Genomic DNA, 22,368 nt, shown 5'->3' with positions numbered 1-22,368 from the left:
AAAAAAAAAAAAAAACAAGCAAAAAAACCCCCAAACCATCAAGTGACCAAATCATTTTTATAGCTATTTATTGCAACTTTTAAAACTTCAGTGGTCAAAAATACCAAGGTGGTATGGAGTAACTAAATATTCATATCAGCTTTGAAAGGGCATCTCCAATATACACAAAACCAAAGTCAGTACTTGTCACTGATTTCCTGGATGGGAAGCCTCAGGTGCAGAGGTTGACGCAGACGCCTCAGGGATTCTTCTGCCTGCCAATGCAAGAGGGAGAGATCATCCTTCTGCAGCCTCTGTCTTCCCCTCTTTCACACATGCACTGTCTTCCTTTTCTCAGAAGGCACTGGTCTTAGGCAAGGAACCAAACCGATCAAATGGAGGATGCTGAATACTGACAGATCTGCTCAAGTCATTCGGTCTCCAGAGAGAAGCATGAACCCTGCCCATCAACCCACACCCCAATTTTCCTGAAAATTACAAAATTATTTTCCTGAAATTACAATTACAAAATTCAAACTCACAGGCCACTGAAAAAAGCATCAAACTCTTAACATTTTGTCAAATGTGGCTCATGAAATTCTACCTTGAGTTGCAGGATTTCAACTAAAATTAAGGGTAGTTTCTTTCCATTTTCTTTTCTGAGACATTGAACACAGAGCTGTCAAAGTGGGATGGAGGAGTAATAATTGAGGAGTGGGAGATCTGCTACAAATATTTCATGAAGGCCACTAAATTTCTCCTGGGTGCACATAGCACCTTTTCTATCCACCCACCCATATTCTGTAAATCTAGGTCTTTTACCTAAGGACCAAGGTTGTTAAATACTGAACTCTGCAGGGCAATCTCCTTCCAAGGAAGGGAGGTGATTGGTTTACCACAGCAGTGCAGCAAATATACTGTGCCCAAAATAAATGCAGCTATTACATTAAATGGCCAAAACTGCAACATTAATTAGCATATGCAAAAAATAGATGTCATGCTGATAAACTGACTTATTTTTTTTTAATTAAATTAATTAAGGTCTCCCTTTCTGATGACCTACAAAAGTAGTTTATACGTCAAAGCCAAACATTGTATGGTTTTCTGAACAGCTGAAACTGGCTGATAAGCAATACAGTGTTTTGATAGCAAGCCTTGAGATCAACTTTTTTTTAGCTGAGAGTTTACTGAAAAAGTCTTAAGCCAGAAGCTACGTGATTATTGAAGGACTGCACTTAAATACCTCTGCTAGGTCGTCTTTGAGCTTGTTGTATCGTTCCACATTAAAATGCTGCTTTTTGGATTTGCGGTAGAAGTAGTGGAGGAACTGCCTGTCTTTAGCGTGAGGGTAAATGTAGTCCTGGGGAAGGAAGGAGGACAGGGATTTGTGGTTAGCAAGGAAGCTGAGTAGAGGTCAGCACATTAGAAGTTTAGCCTGTTTCAGGAAGACTTACCTTGTTCAACACACACGCATGTTTTGTAAAGAGGCTACATATGAAGTTAATGCCCTTACAGGTCGTAAGGGCTTTTAAACACATGGTAGGAGTAATTTCTATCATGTCTGAAGGAATTTTCAGTTATAATAAAGACACAGCATGATCTTCATGACTGGAGCCACCTCAGTCAATGGAGTCTACTTCCAAGGAGTCAGAGAAAGTTCAGGAACTATTTCTTGAGGACTTATTTGAAAGTCTTAAGCAATGGCACCAGCAGCTGTTCAAAAAAGTAATCTCTTTATTTACTCACAAAAAGTAAGAATGCCCTAGCCCTTCTTAAAAACGAGTCAGAAGGAGTAAAACTCACATTCTGAGCCATCTCTTCATAAAAACAGACATGTCTCCCCTTTTCACTGAAGGAACCTAATGTCTCACAAGGTCTGTAGTCCATCGGTATAATGGAAGAAAGTGTTGGGTACTCTTCCACATACCTCCACAACAAAAAGAGCTTTGCATCATAGAAAGTTCAACATCAAGATGATCACTTTGAGAGTAAAGTACAGAGCTAAAACAGGAGAAAGAAACATTTTTCAAAGTCTTACAGGATTTCAGAACAAGTCTGTATTGTGAAGGTAAGTTGAGATCTGAGCAAACTTTCTAATTCTACACAATGCCTACTTCTGTTGCATTTCAGCTTAGATTTACCTCCATTCATTCTAAGTCATGGAAAAGCAGTCAGATCATGAAGAGCAGAGCAGTAACATTTTTTCAGGCACTAAATGTATTTCCATATATTTCAGTAATGCAACTGCCAGAGTTCCAAACAGTTTGGTACCCTGCACTGTATATACATAAACTCCAGCAAACAAAAGCTACTGTTGGGTGATTTGCTTCTGTGAGGCAGCATTCATGAACTGGCACAGCACTACCAGTTGCTCTCCCATTACTGCAGTGAGCAAGGTGCCATTTGCTATGCAAAGTGATCTACAAACATTTTAAACTACAGACTTTTTTCCTCACTTTTCATTCCCTAGGCTATGAAATCTTACTGACAGTAGTTATGCTCAGTAGCTGGCCTGCAGTTCATGTGCAACAGTACCTGCTTGATTCTGCATGATGCAATGTTTGTATCCAGCCACATTAGGGATCAAACAAGTCCCTGTCTGATGGCAAGGCCACTTACTGAATTCTGTTTTCTTCAGAGCTCAAACATTGTGATTCACAGTCAGTTTTTCTCCTTTTCAATATTCCAGACATTTAGAAGACAAGGACTTACCTGCTTAGTAAGAACGAAGTAGGCATAGAAAGCCATGGCACTCCCATAGGTGATGAAGTACGTCACTGGCTCCATGATGTCCCACGAGTAGACCCACCACGTGAGCCAGGCCAGCGCTCCCCCCTGAGTTGACATCAGAGCTAGGCCAACCCATAAAAGCCTGGAGGTTTTTGCATCTGCACTCTTCATGATTCTGGCTCTCATCTACGGAAAACAAAAGCAGAAACCTGTTCAGACAAACATGAGTGCTCCTCTGATGAGCAGTTCCTCAACTATGTTTTCTCCCCTTGGGCTAGATCCTTTCTCAGGATCTCTTACCAACAGCTCTTACCGACTTATCCTGGTGAGAAAATAAAAGCACTGAAGTCCAAGGGCAACCAGATCTTCTTGCCGTGATGCACCAAGAAATCCTGCTTTTAATCTCCCCTTCCCACTCCTAGGGATCTATGTCTTTTGGATTTCCATTTACTATTCAAGGCAGTTCTGGGTAACACTGAGGCTGGCCCTCATAAAGCAGGAGTCCTGTTGTCCACTGTCCTAAGCCACAGGTTATGTCAACCCCACTATTGTGGGTTTTTTCTGTCATGAGTACTCAAAACTCATAAAGCAACAGGTGACTAAATGGCCTTTCAATCTCAATACTAGTCATGCTGAGCCTTGACAGCTTTCTCCAGGTGTGATTTCTACTGCATTAATGTCTATAACAGGAAGAAAAAGAACCGAATTGAAAATAATCTGCATTCTATTTGAGTTGACCTCATTTACATAACAAACAAAACAGACACACTCTAGCCATTCATGCTGATTTTCTTCTGTCACAGGACTTGCTTTCGATGAAAGGAAATGCTTTTGAGTTTTTAAAAAGAAGTACCCCACTTTCCAACCTGTTCAAGAGGCAGAAGCTCTCCTTTCAGATGGTCGAGTTTCTGCAGCAATTCTCTCTCTTTCCTGATCTGGTGATCTTCTAAATGTAGAGCCACAAACAGTCTGTGAACCAAGGATTTGATATCTTCCATTTCAGTAGCATGCTCACTATTCAGCTTATCTGAAAAGAAAGTATTTGTCATATAAACCATTTCAAGAACACACCCTTCTTTATTCCCTCCCCACCTCCAACCCCAAAAGCAGGACCATCCAGTGGTAAAAAGACAAAACCAAAGAGAAACACCTTTCTCCCAGGTCCCAGGTTTCTGAGACTTCCCATGCCTTTCACTAGATGAAGTGAGATGATCAGTTATTAAGGACTGCTCTTACCTTTTACTGGAGGTGACACACTGTATGCTGTGTTGTTGATAACAAGTTTAAAGTCATTCATCAATAAGACCTCCATCAAGGTTGCATCAGAGATCTTGCTACCATCTGCAGAAGAAAGATTTCAGTTCTAGATCACTTATCACAAGGAGTCTTAAACATTAGCAGATAACCCTGCAGAAAAGTGCTGGGGTTCTTCACTAACAATGTTTGGAAGTGAACTCTACTTTTAGAACTGGTAGCTAATACTAAACAGTCAGGAGGAACACATAGTGTGATTCTTGGGGCTGTCCTGTGCAGGGAATGGAGTTGAACTTTGATGCTTGGGAGAACCCTTTCCTACATTTTTTTTTTAAATGCAGAAATTTACATGAATGGTACCCCATGAATTTTACATGCAATTTTACAGCTCCTACCAAAAAGGAGCTCTGGATTCATTAGCAGGAACATGTAACAGTGGCTGCCAGGAGCACACTGGGGTTCAGAAGGCCCTAGAGCCCCCACAGCCACACACCACTGCTGCTGAACACATCACTGTGGCATGGGGGTTTGAAAAACCACAGAGCAGCTGCCTCACAGTACCTCTTTGAGGTGATTTGCATTTCATATACATAAAAAGGGCACCTTCCCCTACCCTTGCCAAGAGCTAGGCAGCCTTACTCCCAAGATGAATAACCAAACAGGTTACAAAATACCAAGATTTTTGTATGTAGGTATTTGTCACAGTGCTACTGCCCCAGCTCCTCCATCTGTCCTCACACATCCACCACAGAAAGGCACCACAGACAACCTCACATCTGCAATTATTTGTGCACCAGAACCCTGTCCTCAGGCCGCATCTGCTGAGGCTGTGACTGCTGAACTCTGCAGGCAAACGCCCCAGCTGGCTCTCCTGCCCACTCTGTGTGGGTAGCAAAGCAAACCCAGAAGCCTATCACTTTCAAGCCAAAATTGTAATGTGCCCATCCACTCATTTCTTTTTTCTTTTCCAGTGTAATAAAACATCAAGGCTCATTTGCATGTACGTTATTAAGGTGACATTTATGAAGAGACATTTAAGGAGAAAATGCTTTTCAAAAGAAGTGCCAGACAGGCTCTTTGTTCTGGATGTTCTGAATACACCACTGACTTACTGACCTGTGCAACTTTTTGCAAACTGAAAAGAAGAAAAGTATTGAGGAAACGGAGGTATTTTATTTTAGAAAATCCCCCACAGGCTTTAAAGGAGAAAAGGCCACTTTCAATCCAGTACCTAAACACAAGTGTTTCAATGTAAACAAAGAGCCAATTTTGTCTACAAAAGTTTTGCAGGACCAAAATCAGATCTGCAGAAAATGAAAGCGAGTCATCATACACAGCACTGATAATTTCAGTTAAGGTTAGGTTTCATTTAATGGTTAAATGACACAGAAGTGTCTACATTAAATCAAGGCTTAATAATTTTTCTTTAATAATTAATGTTTAAGTTCAACTCTCAGTACCTGACAAATAGGTTTTTTTACAGTATCAGTTTCCTAATAAATTAAACATCTCAGCTGTTCTATAACATTACAATTGCCTGGCACTTGACAAATACAGAGCAGAGAACTATTTTAACAGTCACTGTTTTAATCAAAGTATTTCCAAATCAGAGGTGATGGGTGTGTGTTTAAACAGATGAGACAAGGTGAAAACAACCCAAATTCCTCTCCACTTTGGAATCTGCTGCCTGTCCATGCCAAAAATGCCAGACTCGTAGGTTTCCTACAGAAATTACCTTATGCTTCACGAGTGACCCACGTTTGCACTGAAGCAGAGGAGTAGTTAGCTTTTGCTGACATACCAGAGAAGGAAAGCAAGGCAGTGAATCCCCAACACTCCTGTCCTGGATGTCTCTGCACAACAGCAGTACCCAAAGGTTAACTGCTGCCAGCACAAGTTCTGCCTCACCTCACTAAGAAATCCTTTGTAGGGAAAAACTGTGTTAAGGGGAAGGCCAGCTGCACACAACGACCGTTTTTTACAGTGGCTTCTGAAGATAAAGAGTCTTTTAGGAAATTATCTTCCTCAAGAGAATTTTCTGCTTTTGCTCCCTAGTAGACACTGTCAAAACAAAGCAAAACAAAACCAAAAAAACCCAACACCAAACTTCCCATGTACACAAAGCTCCCGAAGCCCATGCACTCACTGAGATCCACACAGATCACATCTCCATTGCTCCAGAGGATATAAATAAATTGCTCTGTGGGGTATTTTCCTGTTTTATTAATGTGCCCATGAAGGAAACTAAAGCAGCTTCTCTTAGGTCTGTGGCTTCCTGACCTTCTGGGAACATCAATCTATTTTCAGTTCTTTTAAAAGCCCCTGCAGTCCTCTGTAATATCAACCAGAAAGAAAAGAATGTTATGAATGCCCCCAGCTATGAAACTGGACCAGCTTTCATTCACACCATCCTTTCTTCTGCTTATGTGTTATCTGCTGTTAAATAAATCTTTACATAGGTATGTAGCTATCCTTATTTTTTCTTTCTTTCATTTTAGGGGTGTGAGTGGGGAGGGGGAGAAACAGATGCTTTTAGTTAGCCAAATTCAAGTACCTATTCTACCAGATTCAGACAAAAAAAGCTACATCCCAGTTCTATTCTTAAGACTGAATCCTTCTGTAATACCAGGACAGGGGTTGCAAGACTTTTCAGAATTGCTGTGGAAAAACTACAAAGCACTGCCAAAATACAAACCAAGCTTTCTTAAAAATAAAATGTAAATGAGGTTAACTCAATGTTTGCAATGGGCAAACCAAAGACAAAAAATAGAAGAAAATGGTGAGCAGAGCTTGAGAAAATTATCTGAAGACTTGGGACAATGGGATAAATAGGATGTTACAAGGAGGAAAGTCCACACCAATGCTAAAATATCAGTTACCATTCAACCCTAGCAATCAGTTTCCTTTCAACCCAAGGGTCCTGCAATATTGTACTCCAGCTGATAAATGAAACCTCCTCAAAGTCTCAAAAAGCCATCCTTTACTATGGCACACATTATGTGGTTGCTTAGCTCTTGAGTTTTTCATACACAAGTTTGTAGTAAGGCAAAAGGATTCTTTTAGCTCTCGGTAACACTGCACAAGTGGCAGGCATCACATTCAATAGCTCGACAGATTGTCTTTTAAGAATGATCATGGAGGACAAGGAAAGAAAGAGACATCAAGGAAATCAGAAGAGAGACACTTAATTTAAAGACAGCGTTACAAAGAGAAGCTCACTGAAAAAGATAACAGAAGACACTACGGGGATAAAAGGAGAATTACAGTAATAGATCCAATTCTGCATTTTTCAGCAGCCTTTTCAAGAGGACTCAGTTATTAACTCTGAAACACCAATAAACCCTAGAAGCATTCAAGAGCTGCTCCAACAGCAAGAGTGCTAAATCTGATGGAGGACTGAACTCATGCTCCAGAAGAGAAGTACAGTTCATTTGAAAAGGAATGTGTTTATTTTGGGGAATAACAGAAATACAAGATACCTGTTGCAAAGACTTCTGCTCTCTCAATTCCTTTATCTTCTCTTTGCACATCCTGCAGGAATGCTCCTACAGTGGTCACCACCGGCTTGACAGTGAACTGACAGCGTTCACTTCTTGTGGGCAGCATAAGAGTTACCACAGGAAGACCATGTCTGTAATTAATAGTGACTTCTGGGGGGTAAAAAAAGAAAACTAAGTGAAAAAAGTCATACTGTAGGTTGTAGTTCAGTTTAAAGCTGTTTTTAAAACACAGGATGAATAAGGAAAAATTACGCAAAACACTTCTAGAGGTTTAAATATGAATACAGTACTTGTATTTCTGGAAGATACAAGTAAAACCATGCAACTAATGTTATCTCACAGACTCTCTCGAAGTAAATAAAAAGCTTGTTGACACCGATGGGAAGAGGGAAAAGTTGCTGTGAAAGCTTACCATCAGATGGCACCAGCGTGCTGTAAGGTGCTCCTTCCCGGCCTCTCCAAGCTCCGGTGTGCCTCCAGAGCCCCACCTGCAGCACGGACACAACAGAATGGGTTGGAATGGTTAGGAATGCCTTAAAATGGTTACGATGCAAAGTGTACCTGGTTAAAGGCAGCACCCAGCCTGTCACGGTGGTCTGCTTCCGTGGGATCTGACATCAGGTGTGTCTGCCTGAAGAAAAACCCCTTGCTTGGCAATTCTACATAAAAGGTGAAACCATCCTTATAGAAAGCACAATCGCTGCCAAAGGTATTACGGTATTGCCCGTAGAAAAACTTTTTGTCTGGTGTGGTTTAACTCAAGGAAAAAAAGGAAGGGGAAGGAAAGAGAGGGGAAAAAAAAAGCAATGTTTCTGAAGTGCTTTACGTAACTCTTACAGCAAAACCTCTCCTCTCCCCCCAAAACAGCCGTTTGGAAAACCTCTACCTCGTGGTGCCTGAGGGCAGAACTTCACAGTGTAACTTCCAACAGAGGGCATGGCTTCAGTGAAGACTTTCCCTGCTGAATCATGAACAACAATCACAAATAAAATAACAAGGGACTAAGGTCACTACCTGTTGCTCCGTAATTACATACCATATACCAAAAGCTAGCTGTTGAGATTTGTGCTGCTAAAAGACAAGAACAACAATACAGCTTGAAGATCTTTTATGTTTTAAATATGAATCGCTGTTTCAACTCCTTGCTGAGAGATGCTGCTGCAACTACTATCACCACTATGCTCTGGTACCACATTGAAGGAGGCACAGCCAAATGCAGCCCTGGGACAGGGATGACACTGGGTTTTTGAACCTGCATGGTTACAAGCCAAAGCTTGCACCTTCCAGGGACACTGGTGAGAACCATCAATACACTTCAACACAGTCATACCAAAACATGAAGCCAAACTGCTCTGATTAGACCCATTACTTAGAGATGTCCAGCCATGCTGTGGAAGGTGCAATGTCCTTTGCTACAGCTAAGCCCCCTGCACAAGGAGAGGGACAATTTTATTGCAGCAATTCCACACAGCAGACATTATTGCTATAAACTAAGTGTAACAGGTAAAAGAAGGGAAATCACATCCCTGACTAAGCCAGTTAAAAAACCGCACACAGGCTGGACCAAGGCCTGGGATTTCAAATATGATAGCTAGGGAAGGTGGAAGACTATGTGGAGAGAAATGATAAGGATCGATTCTCCCTCTGGTGAGCTTTATAGCTCATCTTTCTGAAGGCCAAAACATTTCAGAGTCTGCAAGATAATATTCTTTGACAAGGCAGGAAAACAAAGCTACAAACGCAAGAGGCCCTGGCCATTCAATATGCCAAACAGTGCTCACCACATTCACACGATTTATTTGTTTTTAAAGGAACATAAGCTTGGCTGCCTGGATAGGAATATGCTACTAGGTTGAATTAAAAGATCATCTATAACTGAATCTGTGTGTTCCAAAGATGCTCACGCTACCCTAACTTTTTACCTGGAACAAGCATTTTTCAGGATTTAAAGAAAGTAATTAATTCTGGGAGTTTTCAACGCTGAGAAATTTGTTCGTTGTAATCTTCAGGTATCAAAGACAGAAATCTAGACCAAATAGCAGACTACCTTAAACACAAGAGTATTGTTCAAAGAAAGGTAGACAGTAGGAGCACAGGAATGCTGACAGCCACCCAGAACTAGGATGCATCTGGTAACTTGTCTGTTTCTTCAGCAGAGCAAGAGACTTTCCCTGGAGCACGGCAGGACACAGCCCGGCTCACCAGTTCTCACCCCATTTACAGGGAGCACCTGCACCCGCAAAACATTTCGGAACACACAGCCTGGAGCAGGGACACAACCCTCAACACAGGACCCGCTCTGGAATGGTGCGCAGGAAAACCCAATAGTTTTGAACACAACAGCAACTGTTGTTTCTTCGGGGGGATATACAAGGGATAATAAGGAACTAATTTTATTACAGACACTCAATGTGTAACTTTGCAATCAATATTTACATACCGATCATCTAACACGCCCCAGGCAATGAACTGCACCCTGCCTGTATTGGAAGGCTGCCCAAACTCACAACAAAAGAAATGAATTATCTACTTTATTTATAGAAGAATCAACGCACTCAACAATTAATACAAATTAAATATATGAATATATTAATTTAATACACTTATTAAATTACATTTATTTAAATATGATCTTTAAGGTAGTTCATTCTATTCTTCTTTAGATTTTGACATTACCATTCATGATCCACTGAAAGAGTCTCTATATACTGGAGCTTTTTTTTTTCTATTTTAGATTGTCCTTTAATGCAGACTACCCATTAAAATCACCTGCAAAGAATAAGAAAAGCAAAAACCACAGAGCCACGGCATTGAACTAATATCCAAATAATTAACTCTTTCCATATTAGCTCTAGGTTGATGAATTGAGAAGTGTGAAGGGCTGGGCTAATTTTCTCCCTCTCTTTCCAGATTTAAATCTCCACTTTCAGTGAAGTTATTAAACCATTAGCTTGTGCCCTACAGCCAAATCATCTTTCTGAGATGCTTGGAATGACCCCTATCCTACCCCTGGAAAAGAAACATCTGCAAGCATTGCAGCTACATGGAAGACTTGAACTACGGGACCAAAACAAGGAGACTGCCCTCACAACAACATCAGTGAGAGCTGAAACAGGAATGTGTACCCTGAATTAACTGCATCGCAACTTTTAACTCTGAGATACTGTAAAGAGCCCAGCATACTACTGACAACTCTTCTATAAGTCAGTGCATGCCCCTCTTGGCTACTTCCTCCAACCACACAAAGGCTACAAAAGCTATTCTACATCTTTCTGCAATTTGAACACACATGTGGCAGGACATCTGGCTAAAACACCTCTAATACAACCACAACTATGTTCAGGAGTCAAAGGCTGGTGAACAGCAATTAGCTGTGAAATACCCCTTCTCCCTCAGCTATACCTGCTTCCTAATGCAAAATACCTGGGAGCAGCAGTCAGCCACATCTCTTGACTCAGTTCAAGACATGGACTCTCCTGGGAGTGAAAACTCATGAGAATTTAAGGCATAGAGTGTTAATTGTAATAAAAAGAATCCAACATACTCTGTTAAAAATACAAGTTGGTATAAAACAGAAAATACATACGGAGTTTAAAGAAGTACTTCCTCTGTTAAGGGCGCCTCCGCTCTCTAACAGCAGAGAAGTTGCCACTGTTAAAGTCGAGAGTGGAAATTTCAACAATCTGGTGGTTTACAGCAAAGCTTAAGGGACTAATGCAGCAGCATAACTGAGCTAGAAAACCAGGCAGCCAGACACAACGAGTGGGAGAGACTGGAACAGAAATACTGTATTTTTCACTTTTAAGAGTGGCAAATGACTGAACCTACCTACACTGCAGTTTCTGGAGCTAGCTCTTCCAAATAATCTACCTCTTACGATGCTGAGTGACTGTTCCTGCAAACTTAAGCTCAAATTTACTTGTGACCAGTTATGTCTAAGAAGTCAGTATCATTACCAGTATATGAGGTGACATGAAAGCCTCTGATCTTCCTCAGTACTGCATATGCAAATAGTAACCTCATCAGGAACCATAACTTCTGTTCTGTAGAAAATTGTAATGTGGGTGGGAAGAGAGAGAGCATAGAAATAAAAATATTTTTCACAGGAAAAAGTGATCTTGAAAACAGAATTCTAAAAAACTATGTTCTTAGGACATTTTCTGAGAACATTATGAATTATTGTTTACTTAATTTTCACTTACCACACCAAAATATTGTAACAAATCTGAATCAAAATGCAGTTAGCCAGCAATCATATTTTTGCAATTTTTGTCTTTGCTTATATGCATCTTGGAAGATGCAGTGGTTTATGTTTGTTATTTCAACAGCAAAAATAGTGTAACACTCCTTCAACATTCGAGTCCCCAATAATTTGCATTTATTAGAGAAAGCAACCAAAAAAAGAGTCAGCTCAACTCAGTCTGCCTTCTTCTTGAAGGGACATGCAGTACTCCAAACTGAAATATATTCCTTCAGTGTGAGGTTCTTTCAAGACTGCCTCAAGTCAAACTCATGAGTAGTCTTCACAAAAAATAATGCAGGCTGTTATGTGAATGGACTCCCATATTCTCATTTCCTTCTCTCTGAGGCAATGATAAGAATCTAATATAGAAAAGCACAATAATAAAATGCCCTACTCAACAAGGGACAAATGATTTAACCTTAATTACACTGCAGCAAAATTCATTCTAATTAAAACACATCTTGCAGAGTGCTTTTCCATAGTAATACAGTGTTACAGGCACAAGAGGAGAGCTCAGTTATCTCCTGGAGTCCTTGTCCAACACCTGGTACAGCTCCCTCCACACAGCTACTGAAGGAGGACTGGGGGAAAGGAGCAGGAGGAGACAATTCATGGGGGAAGCTAGTTGTTGCAATGCCTAAGAATTAATTCTGGAGCCTCTTTTTCTGAGTGTCACCAGCCAAGCCAACATCCCCGGTATCCATCGTTCTCCTCATGTGCTGATCTCGCCCAGTCCGTGAAGCAGAAGCAGGACAAGTCACCTCCCTGGATGCTGCCTGCTTGTATGGGCAGGAGAAAAATGAGGGCAGGTACGTGTTAGCCACTGTTCAGTGAAGGCATGTGCTATAAATAGCTATGTGTATTTTCATACTGATTTACATGTTTTTCTATTTCTGATAAACACCCTTAGAAGTTCTCTTAGAAGAATGATGTTGGCTCCCATTTGATTCTCCAAGGAAAACCAATCAAGATTAATTAAATATGGACTAACAATCTGCAATTTCAGAATAATCTACAGACTTTTCAGAATGGTTTAAACCAAGAGAAAGGAGGAAAAACAGCAAGTGCTGCCACAGTCTACTGAGTTTGCAGATCATGCATAACCAAGCTAACCAAAAATGAATCATCGTTCAGATCAAGTTTACAAGAAGTACATATTTCCCTTTTTAAAATGAGTCACTAAGGCCATTTTGGAGATATCTGCTGTTAAATTTCTGTGCTGATTTTGTAAGCAATCCTACATGAACAGGAAAATAAGACATAAGGAGCCCTAACAACCACCTACAATCATCTTACAAGTGCCCATTTGAGCTACAGAAACATCTTCACTCTTACTAACTTTTCATTTGTCTTTTCTTACACTGAAAGGATTGCCATTGTTTCTTCACTGGGTCCAGAACTGATTTAGATGATCATGCAACAACAGCCTCGATGCATACAGCAGCTTCAGAGCACAGCGCTCAGATTTAGCCATCACTCAGATTTCTGGAAGTCCAACTTAAATTAAATAAACAAAATCCCTGCAACAGACACATTACTCATTCTGCCATAACACCCCTATACCAATACACCAGTTGCATCCAGGGAAGATACTTCTGACACCTGGGAGAATTCAAGATATATTTCTCTTTCCTAGGACAAAAAAAACAAACAAACAAAGAAGAGGACAGATTTTTTTTTTCCCCCGAGAGACAGCCTTCCTGTCTCAAATGGGCCATGCAGTGAATACCTCCTCCCAGCTGTTCCACAAGGCACTGAAGGAACACACTGCAACATATATATTTCAATCCTTTCAATGCAACTAATTCCAAATTTGCAATATTTTTAGCCCCTTCCTCAGTACAAATCAACTTTAAAAGAAGTAACCAGCAGGTCTCTTTCAGCAAAGCAGTAGTTCCAATGTGAGTATGTATGTTCCAGTGATCTTGAAGAAGCAGGAACAGTATAGGATTCATATGGCTTTTCCTCAAAACTCACTAACCTTACAGCACTGTTAAAACCCAATAAAAGAGCCCAAGCAATCAAAATTTTGGTTTCATGTGCCTGTTATTCTTTGTGCCTTTATCATCCCTGCTAATCTTTCATTTCCTGCCTCTGCTCAGATTCCAAGAACAGCTGCCACCAGATTGAATCAGCCAAACATTACCAATGACCAAAATTACAGCTATGATAGGAAGAGCACTGAGGCAACTGGCCACTAAGAACCTCTTTTATGAAGTTCCAGCTGGTGAAATCCACCACTGCAGAGGGGTTTTGCCAGGGAGACCTTCCACCTAATCTTCTGCTGGGCAGGTACACAACCTCCAGCTGCCTTCTGCTTCCTCACTGTTCCTTGTGCTCTCTCACCCACTCCCTGCCCAAACTCCCCCTCCCCACAGGCACACCCCACTCCACTGGGCACATGCACATAGGGGAGAGAATCCATTGTGCAGCCCCTGCAAGTCATGCACAACTACAGGAGGAAAAGTCCCTGTTCTTGAATTGCATCTCACTGAGGTCATCTGACTCTCCACCAGACACCTGCGGATGCAGAGCTCTAGGGAAGCACCAGGGTTTGCATTCACATCGGTTTTACAACCCATAAAAATAGATGCTGAAAACACTGACATTTAAAGCAGGCTGAAAGTAAGCCTCGCCCTCTCTAACCAAAAGTATGGTTTCAGTAACAGTGACTCCTCACTGCAAAGGGGCAACACCACAGGTGCTGAGATGAGAAAGATGAACACCAGCTGACAGCATCTGCCTGCAGCGTCTTCTGGGGACTGCTCTGAAGGTACAGATAATCCCTCCTTTTCCAAACAAGTTGACCTCCAAGCCAGTGTAAGAACAGCCCTAAAAACAAGACTATTGTAATGCAGGCCAAGTGAGTTTTTAGGAGCAACACCAAGAATTTTGTCCTTCTATCTTATAAACCCTTTTTCTTCTCTTCCTACCAAAAAAAACAAAAAGCAGATCTTAAATCTCTTCCCAGTCTGAAGTTCTACATTACTGGAAATTTTGCATCTTCATCCAGTTTCAATGAAGTCTGCCTGTCTGAAAGTTGCCATTGTTCCCAATCTCCTTTATTTTCAGAAGGAAAGATAGGATGCAACACCTGCAAGGAAATTTGCAAATCAGACAGACCTAAGAATTTGAGAGGAAGGGATTATAGAGTGAAAATGTATTTGTGCTTTATCAAAAGCAAAAGCAAGCCTACATCCAAGAGCTGTACCACCTGTTCCCAAAAATAGTCTAGGTCAAAAGAGCAATCTGTCAGCACAGACAGGATTTTTAATTTGTCCCACAGAATAGATCTTTGCTCTTGTACTGTGCCTTTTGGGACAGCATGCTGATCTGGGAAGTGTTTACAGGTAACAAGAGTGACTTTGTTCTCAAAAATAGTTATTTCATTAGATAAGAAAAAGGGCTTGCTGCAAATTTTTCTACAAAGGTCTTAGAAAGACTGTATCTTAATGTACACTGCTTTCATGTGTTTCTTAAAAGGAAAAAAAATATGCTCAAACTCATCTCTGGGAATAACATTAGTTCTTCAAATTGCCAACCAAGATAGAGCTTGTTTAAATTTCAGCTGAAATGAGGTAACAAGAGATACAAGGATGCAAAGTCAAGATGAATGCACTTACATGTTTATCAAAGTTACAGACAAGTCTTCCTTTTCACCCACAGAACTTTTCAGATTGAAAGCACCGAGCAGGTTGTAGCACGTAGGAAAAAGATGATGTAGCTCAGAAAACCGAACTGCTTGTCAATGTCTTTATTTATAATGGACATTTCTATTTCCAGTATAAATAACCCTGCCCCTCCTCCCCCCAACACAACAGAAACAGGTTTCCATATACCCACAAAGATGTACTTCTCTTTTAGGGGCATTCTTTCCCCAGGCTTTTCTTTACTCAACTGCAGATTTCAAAAGCCTTAAGGCATTTACAGCTTGGCTAATAAAGAAGAGAGTGCTTGGAAAATTTGTCTGACTCAAGGCTTAGAATTAGTACCTGACAGATGTGTGTGAAAAAGTCAGTCAGAATTATCAGAGTGGAGAAATTCCCAACGACAGCTCTCACCCAGCTTTTCAGCAAGCTTTTTAGCAGCTAACACACTGCAGAATCCCTCCATCAAACAGATCTTGGAAAGGGAACCAGCTGTGCAGGTGCTGAAACACTCCAGGCAGGGAAAGCCGGCTCTGCACTGCATCCCCTCCCTTCACGACCCAGCCACCTCCCCAGCAAAGGGTTTCTATCTCTCCCCTGCTGGGGATGTTTCCCATCTAGTCCCCTCCCCCAGGCCTCCCCAGGGTCCAACCACAAGCCATGAGAAGCCACAATACTCTGCAAAATCAAAGCAACCATCTCCCCTGTTCAATTGTACCACTTCTTTTCTTACCCTCCCTGAAAACTTAGCTGCACTATTCTATGTAATAGCAGTGAAACTTTGCTCTCTTGAAGAGCATTTCCCACAGCTAGCAATTTCTCCTACCTAAACACCATCACACCTAAGGCAGAACTTTCCTTGGCAATGCAGACTGTTAATTATTATTCGGAGGGGCAGGAAAATGGGATTGAATCTAAGACCACAGAGGACAGTAACAGCCCATGTCTGGCTTAGTCACACCTAGATTTGCTCTAAATTATATTGGGACTATCAGTTGCTGCACTATTAGAGAGGTTTCTCCTTTTTCTCTTGCCACAACAATTCCAGAAATGAGTTGTCTATATCATTATTCTAAAATAGCACATCATAAATTGATGTTTTTAGAAACACCATCATATTTCCATTTTTTTTCTTTAAAGGTCTGCAATTAGACCAGACCAAACACTTAAGAACATGGGTTTTTTTGCAGGCAGCTGTAAACAGGTGCCTTTCCAAAGGGAAAACACATATTTTCTCCTGACTGCTTACAAAAAAGAAAAAAAAAGAAAAAGTAGGAACAGAACAACAAAACAACTGACAAAACAACTGACAGACTAGATCAAATCAAATGCTTCTCTCTATTAGGAGCTGGCATTAGGATGTAGATAAAATGATCTGTATCCTTTATAACAGATAGTTATAAATCAAATCCAAAATGGAACTTAGTTTATATTCCAGCTTTTATGCTGCTACACTCCCATGGATGCTCAAATTACTTGGAGGGAATACAGAACACACTTTTTACCCTTGTTATAAAGTAACCAAAGAAAACAAAGGCATGGGAACTGAAGTAAACAGAGAATCCTAATACTTTCCCTTTCGATAGTTTCTAGTTAATAATGTTTTTTAAAAATGTCTAGGGCAGACACTATGAGAACATCCATAGTGAGCAACCAACTGCAAACTCAAAATCACAACTTCATAGAAACTTCAACATGTGAGCTGTTGTGAGAAACCACAGAGCTGTCATTTAATAGAGCCTGACAGTAGAAACTTAACAAACGAAAAAATCAGACAAGACCAAAGGAAGTAAACATTTCTAAGGAATAAGATCAAAGAGGCATCTACAAATACACCAGTTTCAAGAGCTTCCAGCCTTCATGCACACTTTGCAGAGCAGTTACAATGAACTGGGTTTAGCAAGATTGTCACAGCAAGACCAACACTTTACTGGAGAAGACAACTTCATTCAAAGTCCTTATCAGAGATCTACATCAATAATTTTTAAATGGTGAAACTCATCTAGCAGGCAAGCTTAAAACCATCTATTTGCTTTCTTGAAAGAGAGCTCTGCTGGGAGAAGTAGCTGCAGCAGAGGTACTTAGAAAATCCAACCACTCTGGTATGAAACACAAATGTGCTGCCAAGAGTGCAGAGGCCTCGCTAGCCCAATAGCTCAGCAAAGGTCCCAATGAGCATGTATGTTCCTAGTGCTTCATGACTTGTGTCTAAGGACCCATCACTCCCAAACACTTGTGGACAGAGGTCTCAACATTGCCATTCCCAAAGAGACATACCAAAATGCTGTCAGATGTCAAAAAGAAAACATTTTTGCTTTATTTTTAATTTTTCTTTTGGAAATCTATGTTCTCCCACTACTGTTCAAGAAGATATTTTAATCTAAAACTGTCAAATGGCTGTGGCTTTGGTGATACCATCCACTTCCGTGTTTCAGCTGTTGGCATCAGTGTTTTAAAAACATAACTTAGCTGAACCAGCGACTCAAGTGAACTCATTTGCAACATCAAATCCATTGTAGACAGATTTTTACCTTCTTCCTGCAGGAGTAAAAGCACGAAGCATACAGACAGCAATGAAATTTTGAAATCAGTAACCAGTACTGGCTGTGACACACTGAGCTATTGCTCAGTTTTACTCTGTACAACATGTCTGCACATTTATTCCTTTCTACAGAGCAGGTAAAGCAAACAAAAAATGAAGTTTTCCTGTAGAGATTTCTAGAGGTTTTTTCTAAAGCTTATTATCACAAGAAAAACAATTACAACCAGTACAGGAAGATGAAAGTCTCTGTGTGCCCCGGATGGACCAGAACCTGTGTTCTGATGTGCCTGCCATGCCTCACAGGGGGGAAGTGAGCAGAACTGCATGTTAGGTGCTTTCTTTTCACCCCAAAACCTTTGAACTCCAGCCAATTAGGAGTTGTTCTATTTCCTCTTCCACTATTAATTCAGTCAGGACATGTATCTGAAAGACTGATGGAATAGACAGGGCAAGAATCTGGATCTTCTAAGTGCAAGGTTTACCATGTATTTTTAGGACTTTAATGCTAATGCCACACAGAACAAGCAAGCAGTAGCCAAAAGCTGTTGGTCTTTTTCTCCTCAAGCCTATAGTAAAATCAATATTTACATTGGATATAGTCATCTTGTCTTCCAACACAAGCAGATTGCTGTACCACAGTGATTGTAAGGCAGAACCTCTTACCCAGCTCCATCTTTGGGATACATTTAAATGAAAGTGCCATCTATGAATCAGACTCCTGCAGAGAGCAGAATCTCTAGCCTGCAGCACTGACAGAAGTCTCTTCTAAGGTGGCACGTTTTCTCTAAGCTACTCCAAATAAATCCTCTCAGGTTGTTAATTAATAAAGTTAAAGCCCAGTTTTGTCCCTACACTTGCTCCTAATTGAGTTCTTATTCAGGGAAAATACTAGAGGAAAACTCTAATATAAGATAAATTAATCCCCCAGAATGCTCTTCATCAGGTTGAAATGTTGAAAGCCTGTACTCCAGAGCAAGCCACAACACTGTCCTAGAAAATGAATGGTCTGTGGTCACTCTATTTATTTTGACCTCACTCCTGACATGCACCCAAACTCACACAGGAATTCCATGTAAAGTCCAATTTCAAGTAACTTAGAATTGTGGGTTTTGTCATTAATGCTTTACTACTCAGAGCAAGCAGTAGAACATACTTGCATTTAAAGGCCTGAAAACTGCTCAGTTCCTCATCTTGGAATTTTAACACAGGTTCATTGGAAAACTGAAGTTACTCCTTCCCTCTGTTACATAAATGTGTATATGCAAAGAGACTTCCCACCAGCAGAATATTCTGCCACTATATTTTGACATTAAGTATCAAAGAGTATCAAGTTTGTCTTACTTTGTAAAGCATTACATATATCCAGTTTATGAAGGAAAAAAAAGTTTGGGGGAAGCCAACAGGTGTTCTGACATGTTGCATCAAATTTCTCTTGAAATAACAGAGAAATTCATCCTTAAAACACTAACACAGAGACACACTCTGTATGTTTGATAGATCAACCAAACCACTTACTGGAAAGCTATTAATTGTAAAATGAGAAAAGTATATAAAATAGAATTCAAAATTACACTTAGTCCATTATGGATCCTGTTTCTGCCTTGTATCAGCCTTGATCTTAAGGAAGATGTAGAGTACAGGTTTGTATCAGCAGTTGCAAGAACTCCTTGTTCTGAAGAAATCTAAAGTGTCTTCACAGCACTATAAGAACTCATTATCAAGGCAGCTCCTTGATAATGAGTTTAAAATTATCTATCTCATTAACTGGCACTGCTGAATTTCCATATGATCTAGTATTTTCCAGATGAAGTTTCTCAGTTCATCAGGGGCAACTCAAAGCCTTACTAACTCTGCCAACAGAAGAACAGGGAAAACCCCCTATCATTTACATCCCACTTGAAGGTAGGACTATTATGCAGAGTAATGAATGATCTGGTTTGGGTTTTTTTGGTCAGAAACATTTAACAAGTGCCCAAAGATCCAACAGCCTGCATGGCCTCTACTAGGACACATGATACTTTAGCGCATTAGGGATGTTAATTTTGAATTAAATATGATTAGAGAGGTTATTCAAAACTGACATTTAACATCTGCTCACTCCTGACAGCACACGTGTCACCCCACACCACCAAAACAAGAGGAAGGAGCAATGATGTTCAGGAGCATGACTGAGCTGTTTTTCCTGAGTGTACTTACCCAGTACCTTCTAACAACAATTAATTTGTATGTAAAAAAGTTCTAACATGTTTTTCTGTGCATATGGACAAAAGTGCCCCCAACCAAACAAAAAACCACTTTCCACCTGTATATCCCTATCAATGTGGAAAGACTGTCATCTTCCACAAAGGTCAGCAGCAGCCTGGCCTGCAGAATGGGCACTGGAGCAGTGCAGATATCGCTGTGCATAGTCCATGGTCTCACAAAGCCTGAGTGCTGGTAGGATAAGTGCACTGTGGACACCATACACAAAGATGTGCCCTTCTTGAAATAATCAAGTTAGAACAAAGGTGTTGACAGGAGCATGGAAAAGATGTGCAACCTACAGTGAGAAACCACTCTTTCCATAGGAAAATGGCTTCATAAACTGCTTAATGTATTCTTCATCTTTGCTGCACTTTTCAGTCTTTTTTCCAAGAGTCCTTTTGCAATCTCTTCCCAGTCTAATCTGCCCTCAGACAAGGATAGCACAGACTGTTCCAGGAGTCTATTATAGAAGTGTATCTTTCTTCTCTCAGCAAAGGTACCAATTTTAACATCCATAAAAGCAAAAGAACCATGCTGACGTATTCTCTGCCATTTTATAGTGCAGCAATTTTCTTCCTGCTGGCAATGTAAGCAGGTGAGCTGGAAGTCAGACCAAGTGGTAATTCTGGTTTTGTCTCACTCTCTAGACTTGGAAAAGGCATTCACATCCAAGTTTTAAGGTAGAGCAGTACACTCAAGGTGTTTCACACTTGAGGTGCTTAAGCCTGGCATCAAGCACCCTAAAGTTACAACAGACTTCAACCTCAGGCACACATGCCTTCCAACTGAGCACCCCAAATCTGCATGCACATCACAAAATGTTGGGGTTTTCAGTTTCTGAACTTCAGCTTTCTCACTGAAATACAGCTGTAAGGCTGGCAGCAGACCATGGAGCCATCCAAAACTTGCCATAACCTGTAACAAACATCCACTGAATGGTTGGGCATGATGATCTCAGGAGGTCTTTTCCAACCTGAACGATTCTGTGATTCTGTGAGGATGAGATTCAACAAGATCTGTCTGACAGGTTTTGGCTTAGCACAGAGCAGGCTGTAGCAATCAGAACAAGAGATTTCCATATGGACCCTTACAGGAAGTTGTACTACATTCGTCACCTACAACAATTCTGTTTCATCAGGGCACGTAGAACTCACGGGATGAAGAGACTCAGTTGCAAGCATACATTGGTGCATCATGTTTTCCTATCAGTGAGATGTACATGTACAGTACTTCACACATTGCTAATGGCTAGCTGAGGGGAACTGCAGGATGCGAAACAATGCAAGGTCTAGTTATAAATACCTACCGCAAACAAAATGTTGGTGACTTTAGAGGATAAACCAGGGAGCAGAGGACAAACAGCATACAGATGTACTGGTACTCCTCAGTATGACTGAGAGTGCCACACCACCACTAGCAACATCTGAATTAATTCTTTCTCTTTTTTTACCCCACATTTAAAATGGCATGAATAAAACTTACTTTTTCACTTAAGGTTGAAACCTCAGCAGCCAACAGGTACACAAATTAATTTGTTCCAGTAGTGCCCAAAAAAACCTCAACCCATGTCTTTGCAGTAATAAAAACTGAATGTAATCAAATATCTGATCTGATCAGCTTAACAACACATGAGGACAGCAAAGAGCTCTGGTTGTTGTCAGTTTTTATCTTCCCACATTTTTATTAGAAAAACAATTGTGAAGAAGTGTCACAATACATGAATACCGTTTATATATTTCCAGTACACAACTGCAGCCAAGACTACTCAGGACAAAAGCTTATTTAAACTGCCTTAACACTATTTCAGCTTAGGATTCTCACAAGCAACCAAAGCAAGAACAGAAAGGCAGGGACATTTACTTCCACAAAAATGTACTAGTTGAAGAGGAAGACCCCTTAGGGTTTCTGTTTAGTCTGGGGACATTCTGGTGTCCTAGGCAGCTATTAAACGTAGCTCAGCAGTCAAAACAGCAGCACAGACAAACAGACCCCAAGATATTAAGACCAGAATGGACCAGAGAGGTTGATCCTATCTGATGTGCTACACATGTACAGCATGGCAATTTCTTCACAAAGCTCACCTTAAGCTGAAATGCCATTTTTTTCCCCAGAAAGCATCTTTGCCTTGATTGAAAAGATTTTAATAGAGGGATGTTACGGATTCTCCATAAATCAGACATGACAATTATAAACTAGCATAATCAAAAAAGCCTAGGTGCTGTACTTTTC

The 22,368-nt window shown here is 40.6% G+C and overlaps 1 protein-coding gene across 2 annotated transcripts in view; it reads right to left on the bottom strand.

Moving 5' to 3' along the window:
• Positions 1–51: 51 nt before the first annotated feature.
• Positions 52–22,368, bottom strand: part of MCUB (mitochondrial calcium uniporter dominant negative subunit beta) — a 46,899-nt gene continuing 24,582 nt past the window's right edge. Inside the window, exons 2-8 of one of the 2 annotated variants that reach the window (XM_032110279.1) lie at positions 7,876–7,951; positions 7,443–7,613; positions 3,946–4,050; positions 3,576–3,736; positions 2,692–2,895; positions 1,223–1,339; positions 52–254 (exon numbers count right to left, since the gene is read on the bottom strand). In XM_032110279.1, coding sequence (XP_031966170.1) covers positions 177–254; positions 1,223–1,339; positions 2,692–2,895; positions 3,576–3,736; positions 3,946–4,050; positions 7,443–7,613; positions 7,876–7,951 — 912 coding nt within the window. In that variant the 3' untranslated portion in view covers positions 52–176. Of the gene's footprint in view, positions 255–275; positions 349–1,222; positions 1,340–2,691; positions 2,896–3,575; positions 3,737–3,945; positions 4,051–7,442; positions 7,614–7,875; positions 7,952–22,368 lie in introns of those variants that run through there. The other variant, XM_032110280.1, reaches the window with a different exon arrangement.

Source organism: Corvus moneduloides, chromosome 5 (genome assembly GCF_009650955.1).
Source record: "Corvus moneduloides isolate bCorMon1 chromosome 5, bCorMon1.pri, whole genome shotgun sequence".
Classification (NCBI taxonomy): domain Eukaryota; kingdom Metazoa; phylum Chordata; class Aves; order Passeriformes; family Corvidae; genus Corvus; species Corvus moneduloides.
The sequence above is the reverse complement of the archived record's forward strand: the minus strand, read 5'-3'. Positions and strand labels throughout refer to the sequence as shown.